The 17,286-nt window shown below is 42.6% G+C and overlaps 2 protein-coding genes across 6 annotated transcripts in view; both read left to right on the forward strand.

Annotated features, from left to right (window-relative positions):
- The window catches only part of LOC147026515 (uncharacterized), a 335,422-nt gene that overhangs the window by 58,836 nt on the left and 259,300 nt on the right, over nt 1-17,286 (forward strand). The window lies entirely within an intron of this gene.
- LOC147026516 (uncharacterized) lies at nt 1,608-16,642 on the forward strand. Its single transcript, XM_085881976.1, has 3 exons — nt 1,608-1,628; nt 12,839-12,896; nt 14,632-16,642. Exon 3 carries the CDS (start codon nt 15,178-15,180, stop codon nt 15,796-15,798), a length of 621 nt encoding a protein of 206 aa, XP_085738102.1. The 5' UTR covers nt 1,608-1,628; nt 12,839-12,896; nt 14,632-15,177; the 3' UTR covers nt 15,799-16,642.

Consider the following 17,286-nt stretch of genomic DNA (forward strand, 5'->3'; position numbering starts at 1 on the left):
ACTTTTTGTCCATATTTTTCCATGACATATAGTTCATACCATCTTGTGCACTCATTTTCCAAAACATGTCACACAGTTTGACACCTTCACAAAGAAAAAAAAAGCTGATGAATCCCCGCTGCTGTATTACCATCCGCTCTTGTAGTAGGGTAGTCATGTTTACAGTATGATTACTTGGGCTATATGTGGAAAAGTCAGGTACTAACGGGTCAACAAATGACTGACACTTGCCCCTGCAATATTGTGCATAATACAATTGAATTACACACCTGCTCTGATGGTGACAGTAAAATGATCCTTATTTATTGATGCACCATCACATTACAACTACATCTTTAATGGCCCAAATTAATGGCATCTTGTCATGGCATATTTTTTATTTCCAACAATACATTTACTTCCAGTCATGCATGAAATAATTTTGTTTTATTTTCCTCAATTATCTTTTCCCGGTTTTTATCACATGACTGAAAAATAAAACATGATTCAATTTTACTTTAGTCTACATTGTGATACAACAGATCTGAAGGATGCTCAGTATACGAAAGTAAAATGATAAAAACCAATTGGATGATTCATTTAAAAGGTTAATATTATTATAAAGGACTTATTGGAAAAATAAACAATAAAATAACATTACCTTTATGAGAAGTTAAGTTTTTACATCAGGTCATGAAATTAATTATCGCATCTCATCAATGACTTTATTCATGCGAATATTCATTAGGACTCATAATGGTGGGAATTAGTCAATCCTGAACACGTAAGACTTGACCGATGCAGTTTGCCAATTATAGTGCCTTGATTATTCCATGATTTGTTCTCTGAGAACTGTAGATTAGTCTCCATGGATATGCACTTCAAACTGTTATCATAACAATTGTATTTAGGCTCTGCTGCCCTGCCCTAGGTCAATGAAAATGTGGCATTTGGTGAAGCTTAGTCTCTTGGTAACGCACGAGATATCGTCGGATTTTCTCCTGGCTGGCCTCGTGGCCATTCCAACATTGGATTTTCATTTGCATTTGACATGTCGGACCCTGTGAAGCAGCAGAGTAACCTATACCTTGGTGTACATTTTTATGACACAATTTTGCACAGCCTTGATTCGAAAAATACAATCTGTAGTCAGAACATTCTGATCATTTTTAGCCAAAATTTTACATCAATAGAAATTACAACAGTGGGTGCAACGCTTGTGCAAATGCAGCTTCTTTCGATATGTGGCTGGTTGAGATGAAGTTGGAGGCGATGCTTTCAGGAAAGATTAACAACTTGGCATGGAAGGTGCATTCAGACATTGAATACACCATGGAGAGCTCTATATCATGCAAACCTTTTACTGCGCATTATGCTCCTCTCCACAAGACAATAAAATGTACTGTATAGCGAGTGTTAAGTTCACACCACCTCCCACACTCCTGGCCCCTGTCGACATTACTTTGTTCTCTATTTGCAACATGCTGCAAGCCTGTGTGAGTGGTGAATGTGCATTCCCACTTCTTTGATGTGTTACAGCCATTCAGCTGAGATATATTGCCCTGCATTACTCAGAGCTCTGTGAAGATAAATGAAGATAAAAATGAAAGGAATTCAAGAAAAGTATTCTTCAGATGAGGCTCTCAAAGGTGTACCATCTCTGTAACGACGTTAACAGTTTGAAATGTGTAAAGAGCTTTGAGAAAAGTCACTGATTTACTGTATTACATGAGCAATGAAAGGCATCGTACTTCTCGGGTGTTTTGCAACTTTAGACGCACAGGATATGCAAAGCATTTGGCAGAGTAATGGCAGTGTTACCAGGTCCTTCATGATACTTTGTCCTGGCTTTGAAGGTGCCAAGGAGAATATGCTTTTTACACATGTATGTGAAATATGATGATAACTTATGATATCATCTTATGATAACTCAAGCTTAAAAAAAAGTTAAAAGCAAGATCCTTTCTTGTTAAGCTTGAATAACGATTCATAAACGTCAGATTTTTCAGTGATGTTTAGTAAATGATACCTGGGCAGAGTTTATGGAAGGTGAGTGCATCATGATGAAACAGCTAAAATTCCCCCACTCTTATAATGACACATTGACCATAATTTTTACTTAAAATTTCAACAAACCTGATTCTGTTGGTGATACCATGTGGAGTACACACTTGTTCTATTAAATGGTTAACAAACAAATTTGTTGCTCGGGTAAGCTTGATTCTCATTACCCCGTGCGTGAAGCTCAGATCTGGGTTAAGAAATTGCTTCACTCTGTCTCACTGCCTGTCTGTAGATATCAGTCTATAATCAAGGAACTACGAAATTTGAATTGAATTTTTGATGCTGAACACTGTAGAACATGAAACGGAACATGAACATGCAGGTTATCGTGCTCTGCCTTGAATTTGGCAAATTGTACAGGATCCCGTCCTGAGCACGCATGCACACAGATGGGTAAGGTAATCGTTTTCGTTTGTCTGCCTGTCTGGCAGTCAAAATTTAAAATCATTCCAAACAGGAAACTCACTGTTTTTAGAGATGTCATGAAGGACACAAACAACAGGCATGAAGAACTTATATATGATGGTGTTAAATAAGGTGATGTAAAAGACTGTACATCAACGACAGTAAAGTTGTTGAATTGAAAAATTGAAAATTGAAAATAGTTTGTTTTGGTTATTTCTCTACAGCCTTTAAAACTTTTCTTTTGTTTCAATTTTTTCCCACCTGTGGAATCAACTTCCACATTCTCCTCAATCTCATTCTTCCCTACAGATCTTCAAGGCAGCTGGGTCTACACCTTCTCAAATTATCCCCCATCCAAAACCATGAAAGTTTCTACTACTGTTAAAGCACTCGCTCCTCCTCCCAAAATTGTGCTTCTCTATCCATATTGTCTGCCTCTTGCATTTTCCCCGACCTCTCATCATTGCTGGCATCCATTGTTTGTCCTTATCTGTCTTTCTCCTTCTGCCTTGCCATTGTCATTTCCCCCTTCTCCACCTGCTGTTATTTTGTTATGTTGTGCACTCATCCATTCTGTGTTGTAGTTCTTCTACGAACCTTGACTTTGCAAACAAAAAAAAGAAAATAAAAAAAAGAGACCGATCCAAAAATATATTTTGGGTGGTTCTTTGAGTGGTTCACGTGAGTTATTTTGGTCTAAACTTAGTAAAAATATTAATAAATCTAATTTCAGAGCGTTTAATCACCAGTGGGGTTACTTGACACCAAAGGGGTTTCACAAAATTTAGATGGCTGGACCCTTACATTCTTACAGCAGTACAAACATGTTACATGACCTGCATCCCTGATAGGGTAAAGGGTTAGGCTGAAGGAATTTTTCGTGCTAGGTTTTCTTCCATCTGCTTGGAAATCCACCAACATCACTACATTACTTTAAAAGGTGCAAAAACTGATCCTCTTAAACTAGAGACCTATCAGCTTATTTCAAATCATCAGCAAGATCATGGAATCTATCATCACAGTTAATATGAAATCCTTCCTTTTCTCCAACAACCTCATCTCAGATAACCCATTTGGTTTCAGACCAGGTCATTCCACCTCGTACATGCTGCTTCTACACACCCAACAATGGATGGAAACCCTCAATGTCAGATGTGAGATCAGGGACATCTCTATGAACATATCTAGTGTTTTTGATACAGTATTGCATCTTGCCTTGCTCTCAAAACTATCTGCCTATGGCATCCAAGGCAAAATCTGCAAATGGATGACTGACTTCCTCTTGGAATTCTTTCAATTCCAACAAATCTCACACTCTCATGATCTCTCTGTGAAAGGACCTTCTGGAACCCAACCGCCTCCCCCAACCCTCCCTTCCACATCTACTTTCTTCACAATTCTCTAGAGTCTAGAGGAAGTTCAGTCATTAAAACTCCTGGGTTTGACTATCAGCCATGATCTTTCTTGGGCAAGCCACATTTCAAAGTTGACCTTCAAAGCCAGCCTCCGACTGGGCAACCTCTGTCAAACAAAATCCTTCCTTGGCACACCTGAACTCTTATCCACCTACAAGGCCTTCATCCACAGATTGATTGAGTACTGCTCTCTCCTTAGAGCTGGATCCTCTGTCTCACGTCTTTCTCAACTTGATGCCATGGAAACCAAGGCCTTTCAGATGATTGGAATCTTACACAATGAAGCTGAGACAATGGGTCTATCACTACACCATCGGGGACAGGTGGGTGGTCTCTTTGTCTTCTACCCCCCTCCTTTCTAGTGTTGCACCATATGCAACAACATATGGTGTTGCACCAGATGACACCATTATTGTCAGGTCAAGTTAGATCTGTGACCTGCTACAGGTACCATGTAAACCTGAACTAACCTATTCCATGGTCGGGTTGTCGGTGACTAAACCGTCTCCCCCACCAGGTTTTCTGGCGATGAGGGTGTTTGGATATGCACACCCAGCAGGATTAAAAACAAAACCTGTCAAAGGGCGGAGGAGCTCCTTGTGAGCCAACGGCCATCCATATCTAGTGCCCAACTGTGTCTGCAGACGTCCTCCTGCAGTTGGGTTGCTTTTTATAAGGAAGTTGGTGGCAGGATTTGCACTCTGGCCACCGTAAAACCCTTCATTCCGCAAAACACAAAAACGCAAAAAAATCTGAAAACCCACTCCGTGGGAGTACCTCCTGTGCAGCTTCCCTTCTCAGAACAGCTCACTGGATGACGGGATTGGGGCAGAGCCTTCGGGACCCCCAATCTTTGATGAAAGGAGGGAAACCACGGGGTAATATCCCGGGGTCAGATTGCAGGAGAGTGTGTCAGAGTGGTGCTGTGGTGTTGTCCACCAGACGGCAGTCTCCTTAGGTTAATCTGAGGCGGTCCCTTCGGGTGGGTGCCTGGAAATTCCTATCCCTAAGAGAGGATAATCACCTGTGTCTGTTATCATCTGAGCTCAAGCATTTGGACATCGGTATTGCAGCACTCTCTGAGGTTCGGAGACCGGATTGCGGCAAGATAATGGTGGGTGGTTACACCTACTAATGGTCTGGTCGCTCTGATGGTTACCATACTCAAGGAGTTGCTGTAGCTGTGTCCAATAAGCTGACCCCAATGATAATTGAGGTAACACCAGTCAACGAGCGTATTATGAGACTAAGGATTCATCACTCCTTTGGTGTCATTTCCCTGGTCTCTGTTTATGCTCCGACTGAGGCGAGTAACCTCACTGTGAAGGACACATTCTACGCCACGCTCGAGTCTGTGGTTGATCAGTGCCCACAGACGAGACACACTTCTAGTCTTGGGGGATTTCAACGCATCGACTGGAACTGATAGGGATGGTTATGAGACATGTGTTGGTCCCTATGGCTCTGGAATTATGAACCAGAATAGCACTAAGTTCCTTGACTTTGCAAGAAGTCATGGACTTAGGGTGGCTGTTTCATGGTTTCAGCGTTCACAAACTCATTGCTGGACTTGGTATTCCAATGCTGCTGGTGTGTCAAACGAGATTGACCATGTCCTCGTTGATGGTCGCTGTAGGATGATCCAGAACTGCAGGGTCTAACGGAGTGCTCAGTTCCTCAATACTGACCACCGGCTTGTTGTTGCAACTCTAAAGCTGCACCTTAAATCCTGGAGAATGGTACCATCCCAGCCTAGGCTGGATGTTGGCAAGCTCAAGGATGAGAGACCAGCTGAGGAGTTTGCGAACAGGCTGAGTGGGCATTTGGGGTGTCTGGGTGCTTTGGGGGGTCCTGAAGAGTTATGGAGTGCCTTCAAGACCACCGTGTTTGATGTTGCTGGTGGATGTCTTGGAACTCACCGCAGGGCAAAGAAGGATTTTGTCTCTCAAGGGACACTGGATACCATTGACTAGAGTTGCAGGACCAGAATGAATGGCAGAGCTGAGCTGTTCAGGGAGCTGAGATGTAAAACTGTACGTGCACTAAGGGTGGACAAGGAGGCCTATGTGCGAGGAATATGTGAGGGGGTACAGCATCACCTGTGGACAGGTGATTCTCGTCCCGCTTACAGGGGAATTTGTGCATTGCGTTCATCCAAGCCCATCCCTCGGAGCACTGCAGTTAGAGGTAGAGATTGGTAGGCTCTTGACAGAGGAGTCTGAAGTGAAGGCCCGCTGGGCCGGTTACTTTGAGCGGTTCTAGCAGGCTGATCCCCCAGCTCTCGAGTTGGACATCAAGGGTGTTACAATCCCTGTTGCTGACCCTCCAATCAACTGTGGTCCACTTTTGCTTGTGGAAACACGGGCTGTGGTGAACAGGTTGAAACGGGGTAAAGCTCCAGGGATCTGTGGCATCCATGCTGAACTTCTCAAGGCTAGTGGAAATGCTGCACTCGTGTCGTTGCATGCAGTTTTGTGCTCTGCCTGGAACACAGGCATCAGCCCAACTGATTGGAAGAGGGGCATTGTTGTCACTCTCTGGAAAGGGAAGGGGATCGCCAAGACTGCAACAACTACCGAGGGGTGACGCTGCTCTCAGTGCCGGGCAAGGTCTTCGCTCGGATAATTATTGATTGGGTTCGCCACCATCTGCTTGAGCACCAACATACAGAGCAGTCAGGCTTCACACCAAAGAGGTCAACGATTGACTGTATCCTTGCTCTTCGTGTCCTCACCGAACACAGTCGAGAGTTTCGACAGGGGCTGCTTGCCATCTATGTTGATCTCTGTAGAGCGTTTGATTCAGTGAATTGGGATGTCCTCTGGAGGATTATTGGTCTTCGTGGGGTGCCACCAAAACTGATCGATCTGATGTCTGAACTCTACTCTGGTACTGAGAGTGCTATGAAGTGTGGTGGTACCATCTCTGACTTATTTCCAGTTGTTTCTGGAGTTCGTCAGGGGAGTGTACTGGCCCCCACACTTTTCATCACTTTTATGGACTGGATTTTAGGGAGGATGGCGGAAAGATCAAGCTGTGGTGCATCGTTTGGGAATGTCAAGATCTCGGACCTTGATTTCGCAGATGATGCAGTCATCTTTGCGGAGACTTTAGATATCCTTTTGGAGGCCCTCGAGGTGCTGAATGAGGAGTCAGAGCCGTTGGGATTATGGGTTTCTTGGGTCAAAACTAAGATCCAGGCTTTCAATGACATCTCGGATGCTGCTGTCCTATCTGTGTCTGTTTGTGGTGAGGATGTTGAGGCCGTGGAGAGACTCACTTACCTTGGCAGTGATATTCATGTCTCTGCTGGCTGTGAGTCAGAGGTCAATAGACGTCTGGGTCGGGCCTGGGGATTCATGGATTCACTGGATCATGGGGTGTGGCGCTGCCGATACCTGTGTGGGAGGACGAAAGTCTGAGTCTTCAGGTCCTTGGTGCTTTCAGTCTTGCTCTATGGATGCGAGACTTGGACTCTGACCAAGGATCTGAGATGGAGACTTAATTCCTTTGGTTCCAGGTCTCTTCGGAGAATCGTTGGATATCGCTGGTCAGATTTTGTGTCCAACGAGCGGTTGCTGAGAGAGACTCAGATGAGATTTGTTACCTGCATGGTCCGTGAGCGTCAGTTTCGGCTGTATGGACATGTGGCTCGTTTTCCTGATGCTGATCCTGCTCACCAGATTCTCTCAGCGAGGGAGTCTCATGAGTGGAGGAGGCCAATGGGCCGACCACATTCCTCGTGGTTGCAGCAGGTTGACCAGCATCTCAAAGAGATGGGGATAGGCCTGGCATCTGCCTTGGGGAAGGCCAGACGGAGGCCCCTGGAGTACCGGCGGAAAGTGGACGCAGCGACGCGCTGTTCTGGCACATGCTCCCTACCTGACCTGACCTGACCATATGCTCTTTCAGTGCTTTGTGCCCCCAGGTTTCTGCAGGTCACACACAGTCCACCATAAATCCCCTTCTGATTACTCTACCTAAATCCAGGATCACTGCTCACCTCCACTCATTCGTTCCTCTTTTTCCCTGCCTGTGGAACCAATTTCAACATTCTCTTCATTCTCATTCTTCCCTCCAGGTCTTCAAGACAGCTGTTCACAACCATCTTAGATCATGCCTGGTGTTGGCTTAGTGGTTAGGGTGGTGGGCTTTGGATCGGTGTTGGCTGAATGGCTGGGGTGGTGGGCTTGCGATCTGGTGTTGGCTTAATGGTTAGGGTGGTGGGCTTGGGATCCTAGGATCCCGAATTCAAATCCAACTTGGCTGTTGAATTAATACCAGGTGAGGTTGACTCTGCCTATCATCCTTGTGAGGTTGGCAAAATGAGTACCAGCTTGATGGTATCCTGTGTTGGAGTAGTTGCCTGTCCAGAATTGTGCCCAATAGCCTAGGAGACTGCTTTGGCAGCACCAATGCTCTGCACAGAGTATGGTCCCAATGGATGGATGGATCTTCGATTGTTCCCAATCCAAAAGCATAATCATTTCTACCCTTTATAAGCAACCAAGTCTCTCCTCTTCCAAATTTACAATTTTCCCTCCTTAGAGTTACTTTCTGTATCCAGCTTGTCCACACCGTGCATTTGATCCTACCCCCCTTTCCTCCCCACACCCATTCTTTGTCAAACTTTCCCTCTATCTCAGCCTTCAACTCTGCTGTTGGTGTTTGCCCATCTCTCTCACGCTCCTTTTGCGTTTCTCTCAACTGTTCCTTTTGTGTCCTGTTTTGCATGTTTTGTGTCCCGTTTTTTATGTTACATCCTGATCCGTTCAGTGTACTAACTCTTCCATGTGCTTTGACTATGTATACAAAAAAGTACTGTATAATGTATATCATGCAGTCAAACAATCACAAAAGGAATGAGCTTCAGAAAGTTTTCGAGAAAGTTCTGAAAAATAGCTGGGGCCACCGATATACTAAATGGTAGACAGTTGTATCAATACAGAGTACGATGTGTGTTGAACATTGTATAATTCTTTGAATCCTCATACAACTCCAGCTCCATGTAAGCTGATGTGTGATCCAACATAGACCACTGTTTTCCACCACTCGACTCCATTAGAAGACCATCCACCTTTGGAATGAGATACTGGTCAACCACTGCTGTCTGATTAAAGGTAGACTTGTAGTCACCACATATTCACACTGAACCATTCGGCTTCAAAACAGGCACAATTGAAGAGGCCGACTTTGAATACCTGACCCTATCAACCAGGTCCTCAGACTCGAAGCGTTCATGTTCAGAGTTAATCTTCTGCTTCAGAGAAAATGTCACCAATCTGGCTTTCAAAAATTTGGGCTTACATTCTGCCTTGGCATACAATGTAGCTTTCATGCCAACAACCTGACCTGTAACTCCAACAAATAAGTCCTCATAATGAGCTAACAGTCATCTCTGGTGACTATGCATCATGAGTTGCTTGATTTCTACCCAGTTGAACTTCAGTTGTTAAAGCCAGTTGCTGTCTAATGCAATGGGACCACTCCAAGTAACAACCACTCATAATGATTGTTGCTGACCTCGATGTTTCACTGTCACAATAGCTTCCCTTACCAAGGGGAGTGTTTCACCATTGAACGACTTAATAGCATGGAGAGAAGGAAGCAATGGTGTGTCTATTTTCAGAAGAATCGTACACCTTCTTCACAATGACAGAGCATGATGCTCCCACATATATCTCCACATCAACCTTGGTCCCTTCAATGTCAACTGTACACGTGAAAGCTCAAGTACTAGCTGTGTCATACAGTGTATTGCACTCCACATTATTCCCAAGAGCAATCCGCACTCACTTATCCCACACTTGCATGCCCATACAGTGCACACCGTAGAGTGGGATACCGACCACAACCCCGCTCGACTATCTGATACATTGCAATAACTGTGAATGAGAGACCAAACAATGGCTGCACCATGGTACATCCTTGTTTGACACCATTTATTATGAGGAATGTTTCTCATGACTGACCATGAACAATCATCGTTGCCATCATCGCATCATAAAGTTAACAGATTGTTGGAATAAATATATTTGGGCATCCAAATTTTCAAGAGACTTCCAAAGAACTTCCTTGCTGCCCAGGTATCAAAAAAAATTTGAAGTCAATGAATACTATATGGAGATCCTGGTATTGTTCCTGGAATTTTTCATATATATGGTGCGACAAAAAATATAATGTCGAGTGTGCTTCTGTCGTAGGGGAAACCATACTGTGTTATATCCAGGTATGGATGTTATAATTATATTCAGCATCACTCTTGCAAGGATTTTGCAAGCAATTGATAACATTAAGATACCTCTGTGTAGTTGCCACAGTCATATTCTTTGCCTTTCCTCTTACATAACTTAACTCGCGATGCATCATTTGTATCTTTCAGCACAGTTTGTTCTTCCCAAACAGAATTGAAAAGCGACAATAACTTTTGAATTAACCATGGCCCAATTTTTTGTAAATTTCTCCTGGTATTCCGTTAGGAACTGTTTCATCTTCAGGTATTCCATTCCACTTCTTGCATGCTTAACTGCCTTTCATTCTAGCTATATAGTGTTGGTGGTTCATGTCAATGTTTCTGGATGGTTGTTGAGGCCTGGCATTGATTGTTTCAGTTTCAATGTTTGAAGGTTTATTTATTTATTAGTTTGTTAAAGTATTCCATTCAGGGAAACGACTTGGACGTTGTCTGTGATGAGGAATGAGGATCATACTGTCTGCACTTCTGAGAGGTCCCCTGCCTGATTAGGGTATAACATGAACCTCCTTGAGTATATTATAGTAATAATTGGCTTCATGAAGATCTGCAAACTGTTGTAGCTTGTTTGCTTGACTTTGACACCATTTATCTTTCACTGTGTGAAACAAAGTTTGTACTCATTGCATACCTCACCCTATTTATTATTGTTTGAGAATGATTAATTATGTATTGCTTAATGGTTGCACAGAGTTGTACATATATTGTCTTTGAGATCATGCATTATTTTCTGGATGTAGCTTATATACCATCATGGATTATTTTCATGAGATCATGCATTATTTTCATGAAACCAATCTTGGATAGCCAATGAATGGCCAATATTCCATTATTCTCTGCACCAATCGTTTACTGTCTTTATTGACTCCAGGGTTCTTGATTTGGACTTTGTTCTTGTTCCTTACTTTTGTCAGGATTTATCAAGCATGCTACATTGCTAGTTTGAGTTTCCTTGGCATTTTGTAAACCCTCCTCTTGGAGGATGCAGTTTTTAGCTTTAACTTAGACAATAAGAGGTGATTATATCAGTCCAATACTCTGTTCATCTCATGGTGCCTGCGATTATATTGTCCAGCAAATGTTATTGTTACATGATTATATAATCAATGAAATCCCTTTGTTTATATCGTGGGTGCATCCAAGATGTTTTGTATTTAGTTGGTCAGTAGATGTAGATGTTTATGATTTACCAAGCTGGAATTTTGTACATTTAGTAAGCAATAGCAATCCATTGCCGGTTGCATTGGTTTGTCCATTTTTTCCAATGGCATGATGCCATGTTTCATAGTTTCTTCCTACATGTGCATTGAAATCACCTCAAGTGTCAGATTATCAATCAATGGAACAATCCCGTCCAATTGTTCTGTCGAACAGTACATGTAATTATTTCCCTTTCAAAATTGTTTGTGAACATTAAAATGCCATTGGACTTCATTAAAATGTTATACATGTTCTCAGAAGCAACAAATGTTAGCAACAAAATAGATTGATGCACTCATGACAAAAAATGGTTGTTGTAACTGTTAGCAATGATGATTAAAATGTAGTAGTATTCACAGCTGAATTCAGATTTGGAATGATTTTGTCTCAATGACAGAAGAGCTTACCATCTTGTGTCATTGGGAATTAAGAGCAAGTAAATTTTGCACAATAAATGCTTTAATATTGCTGCAATGTTGCTATTGTAGCAAAGTTAACATCGACATTCCTTTCTGCAACACCTGATGGGAAAGTCCACAAGGACGTTCTGGCCTTCCCTCTTCACAGTTATGTTCCTCGACTGGTAGTTTTTAATGTATGTGTAATGTTTCTATCAAAAAGCAATGCATTTGTGATGTACCTCTACTCAGTTTCAATGTTACATGCATAAAAGAAGAAAAAGACGTGGCAAAAACATGTCAATTGCTAATTAGTCTTTGAAACCATTAGCCTAATGTTGTATGACATGATGGCTCAAAGGTCCATTGTGGGCTTGATTCTTGATACAACTATTAAAACTGTCAGGCTCCTGTTTAACAAACAGAGCACAGCATCAAAACAATGCCCTGTTCCACTGTTGAATGTTAAACTCGAGACCCAGTGTTTGCTGCCATTATCTGGTAGACTTTAAATATCACACAATGTCTTTGACAGTGAGTCATCACACACACCCCAGCCAAAATCCAAATTCCTGTTCTCACTACTGTTGAGAAGGCAATGGCAAATGACTCAATAATCTTTGCCACGAGACTGCTTCAGCATCAAGCAACCTGCCTCTGGGCAGACCAAAAGAGAGGGAGGGGGATGGGGAGAGGGAGAGAGGGAGAGGGATAGAGGGGGTGGGGGAGAGAGAGATAGAGAGGGGGGGAGAGAGAGAGAGGGGGTGGAGGAGGGAGAGAGAAAGAGAGAGAGAGAGAGAGAGAGAGAGAGAGAGAGAGAGAGAGAGAGAGAGAGAGAGAGAGAGAGAGAGAGAGAGAGAGAGAGAGAGAGAGAGATGTTAAATTATGCAAATGTACAACTTTCTCAAATACACTTAATTTTATTGTGCGATGGTAGTGTTTGTGCTAAGTCATGCTAGTATAGTCTGAGCTCCAAAGCCAATCTGCCTCACATATAATCGCTGAGATTTCAGTTCTGTACTGGTTCTGAGGATGCCCAAATGAAGAAGAAACCAATGTAAGCCATTTGATTGTGACATTCATGTAACCATTTTTGTTTACTGGTGTTTTGTGCCTTTGTTTAGGTCATTGAATTAATCTCCGAAGAAATAGCCATGACACATGAAGCTGCTGTCCTAATTGGTGAGAAATGGTATATAAGCTACATCCAGAAGAGCGAGTTGTCCCTGGCCATGACTACATGCTATGCTTTTTTGTTTGTTTGTTTGTTATCCAATTCCATATCCCTGGGCCAATTGCTCCGAAATTTGCTGCACCACGTTGAAACGTGCAGTAGGTCAACATCACAATAAACAAGATATCTGTGATCACAAAAAGATCACCAAGGGTAATCCTCCCCCGGCATGTGACCCAATGATGGCCATATATATATTTTTGGACCGCCATTTGACCTTGACCTTCAACAGTTAGGCCTAAAAAAAATGTTGTTTCCAGTAACCTGACCTACCCCAATAATTCCTGTCAACCCCAATTATTATTTTTTTTTTTTTGTGAAGGTCGACTTCCGGATGGCCATTTTATGCCTGATGTGCGTGGTATTACTCTGTGCTATTGTTGGCCACTGTGGTCTCAACAGAGAAAATCAGCGGCTGTTTATTTCAGTTATGGGGTCAGAAAGTTTTATCGACATTTTAAAAACATTGCACAACCCACCTGGGACACATCGATGGTGTCTTGGTCAAAGTTGGAAAATGGACCCTGGATTGACATTCCCGACTTTGGCAGAAGTCATGGCTGCCGTGTACATATTTGTTGTTTGTTTGTTTTTTCCACTTAAAGTGCCGATGTGATCACCAAGACACACAAGATGTCAGACCCATGAGGTCTGCATTTGACATACTTATGTCTGGTGAAAAATGGCTACCACCAAGGAGCGAAGGGGAGGGGGAGGGGCGAAGGGGAGGGCGAGAGTGTGAAGAGGGGGAAAGGGTGAGAGGGGAGGGGGAGAACAGATGGGGGTATCTCGTGGGGGGGGTGTATAACAATTGCTATGTTGCTGGATTATGCAGATTCAATTTAAAGTGCATTCGTTGGGGGTGGGGGGGGTGGGTTAAAGTTTCTTATTTTGAAGAATATATACTTCATGGATGCCCCCAAAGGGTGTAATCTGGGATTTTTGTCAACTGGAAAGGGTCTAATATCTGACTATACAAGATTTTCAGGGATGATGAATGAGAGATTAGTATTCTTGAATTCCTTCATATGTCCTGTTGAGCCATGTTAATCATATGCTGTCTTTGTCACTGCTGAGACCAGCTTCAATGTTTGAAGGAAACCTTACAGAGATACTAAATTGGGGTCATTTAATCCTTTGACTTGTGTTCACAATACTGTTTTACCCCAAATACTACCATGTGGTGAAGTTTCGTGAAGATCGGTTTAAAATTGTGACCTCTCGGTGATAACCATGAAAGAGTCAGGAGGCCCAATGCAGAATAGTGTACGACCCTGCTGATTCCGTGTTAGAATAGTGCAACAGGTGTAAATTGACTGTCCAGACACAGAAACGTGAATCAACTTGTTGCCAACTCTGGATATGGATAGAATGGCCGTTTACAAAATGGTCGCCATTAAATACACTTTTCGTCATATTTCAGCCGCAAATTGACATGAAATTACAAAATTAGGGTCGATTTCTATGTTTTTGAGCATGCCTGAGCTGATGGGAGTATAGAAAAAAACATTGCTCCATCCATTTTCTAAAAATAATATGACTTGTTTTTCACTATATTATTTTTAAAGAAATGTTCAGGCTCGAATTAGAATGTCTGATTATACAAACCACAATCAATGAATTTTACAACTTTGCCATAAAATGAACCTAAACTGCATAACTGTGTGTTTTTCTGTTACCCAGGACTAACTGAAAAATGAAAGCCGCAAGATTTCTCACAGGGGGTTCAAGGGATCGAGAAGAAGAAGAGCATGTAGACTGGAATAAATGCTTTATTTGCCAGGACAGTTCAAAAACTAGCAAGTCAACGCCACTTCGAAAGACTACAATCGTTGGTGTGAAAACTGTAGCTGAATGTTGCAAAGAAAGAGAGAAATATAATGACGCTAAATATGTTGACTCATTCTCAAGAATCAGAAAATATTCTGTACCGGAGCACGTCGAAAAGATTCAATGGCACAAATTCTGCTATAGTGACTTTACTCACGCACAAAAATAGACAGACTGAAGTCAAGGATTCAGCCACAATCTGTGACTTATGCAGAAGAGATACCCACAACATCAGGTTCCTCAGAGAAATACCATGTCCCAAAGTCACTAAGATCCGCGCACAGCGTGGCAGCTGAAGGTAAATATCACCTCAAGTGTTATGTTTCTTTTCGCAGAAAGTATAAAAAGGAGAGTGGAGAGAAAAACCAGTCTCCTGAAAGCATCTGTTTCAGAAATGTAATGAACCAGCTTGAGAAAGAGCTGCAGAAGGGACATGTGTTTACCCTGAAAAACATCTGGGAACACTACAGCATGCTGTTATTGAATGATTTTGGAATTGAGGCTGGAGCCTACAAAAGCTACAATTTCAAGCAGAAAGTGGAGGTTCACTTTGGTAGTGACAAGGTGACATTCGTGCAGCCATTGGATGTCACAAAACCCCTCATAGTTGCGTCCTCAACTGTGACAAAGTTTGCCATGAGAACCGCCGTGAATGCTTTATCTGAAGAAGGTGAAAGTTCTGAAGAAGATGAATTGGCCCAGTGCAGTCTGCCTCATCATGAGAACGAAATCCTTAGCTGGATCTTCAGAGTGGGCATAAATATTTACAGTGACGTAAAACACTCTCCAGGGCATAGCATTATCGGTGGACTGAACACAGAAAATGCAGAGCGAATTGTACCTGAAACCCTGTACATGCTTGTAAAGCTTCTTTGTGGTGGTGACAGCACTGACAAGATGGACAATGAAGAAGCGGATGAGACAGATACCAAGAACAAAGTTCTGAGCATCTGCCAAGACATTATTCATGTGGCTTCAGGAGGCAAAAAACTGACCCCCAAACACCTGGGCTGTTTCTGATGTGATCTGTTTCTCAGTCTGACCAAAGCTATTGAGAATCTGCCTCCAACTCGCGATGCTCTGATTCTACACATCAAGCGAGCGCACTACCAGACTTTTGTGTGGAGAAGAGCCTTGGAATCTGAACCACATCTACCTGCACCTGAGAACTGTGGGTGGGAACAGGTCGTCAAAGATGGCAACGAGACATTTCAGCCGCGACTCATGACTGCACAGCCTATTACTGCTTACTGTGTAGAACTGACGACATGCAAATGCCGTGGGTCATGCTCAACTCGACGGTGCAAATGTACACGGAATGGACTGCCTTGCACGAAAGCATGTGGATGCAAAGCCCTTTGTAGGAACCCGTTCAGTGTACAAGCCGATCAATAGCTCTGAAAATTGTACTTGGGTGTTCTCACAACACTTTTCTCTTCTGCAAAGCAACGTAATTTTGTGTTAGAAAGAATCTGACAGCTGTTGAAATAACCTTTGAGTGACTGTAAACCCATCTCCATCAATAGTGCTAAACATTTTCTTTTTCACATTTGTTGCTCGTATGTGCATTTTCAATTTCGTCTTTAAGTTGTCAATTATGTGAAAAGTTGTGATCCAGTACAAAAATAAAGCACAAAATAGTGTTCCTCGTGTCAGATTACATAGTATTTCACAATCATGACAAATTTCTGGCTAGTACAATTTGCAGTAAGAAAAGTACTAAATCTGATGGCGGCCATTTTGATTACTGTCATGGCGGCCATAATATTCAGATGCAGACTTGGCAACAAGTGGAACTAGACTTGGTCATGCCGAGACTCTTCAAAAACACCAGTTGCACCATTCTAACATGAAATCAGCAGCGAACCTATTTTCTAGGCTAGCTACAGATTTTGGCTTCTCGACTAAAAACAAACAGACAGAATATCTCATGCAACCAACCAATACGTATACTGTACTTGAAAAATCGTCGATTTTCGCAAGTTAAAAACAACAACAAGAACAACAAAATAATTTGACTTTTCACTCCATAAGGATTCTCATTGCTACGTGAATTTCCTTCTGCTTCTGGTTCTACATTTACCCGCCCCCCACCTCCCCCTCTTTGCTCAACATCTCCAAACTGAATCTACATTCAATGTAAACACATCTTACTTCTTTGAAACATTTAAAATCAATTTGAAAATGCATTTCAACCCTTGTATGTCCTTTAGAAATTCCACATGTGTTTTCCTTCTCCACCGCGATAAACGTCTCTTCTTCTTTTCACAAATTTTTTTTCAGAGATGTTTGTCCGCTCATCACTTGGTCCACCAATCATGCCCCCCATGCACAGCAGAGCATTTCTTTGTACATTCAAACAAGGGAACTTATCTCGCGTCCCATGATCTTTATCTCTCTCAAAGTTGGAATCGGAATCGGAATAAGCATTCTCCCCCACCCCACCCGTCCAAAGCTTCATCCATCCCTCCCCCTCCTCGACCCCTTTTCTGCATCCCTCCTCATCCC

Source organism: Eptatretus burgeri, chromosome 5 (assembly GCF_056783735.1).
Source record: "Eptatretus burgeri isolate ZD-2024b chromosome 5, Ebu_testis_v1, whole genome shotgun sequence".
Taxonomy (NCBI): Eukaryota; Metazoa; Chordata; class Myxini; order Myxiniformes; family Myxinidae; genus Eptatretus; species Eptatretus burgeri.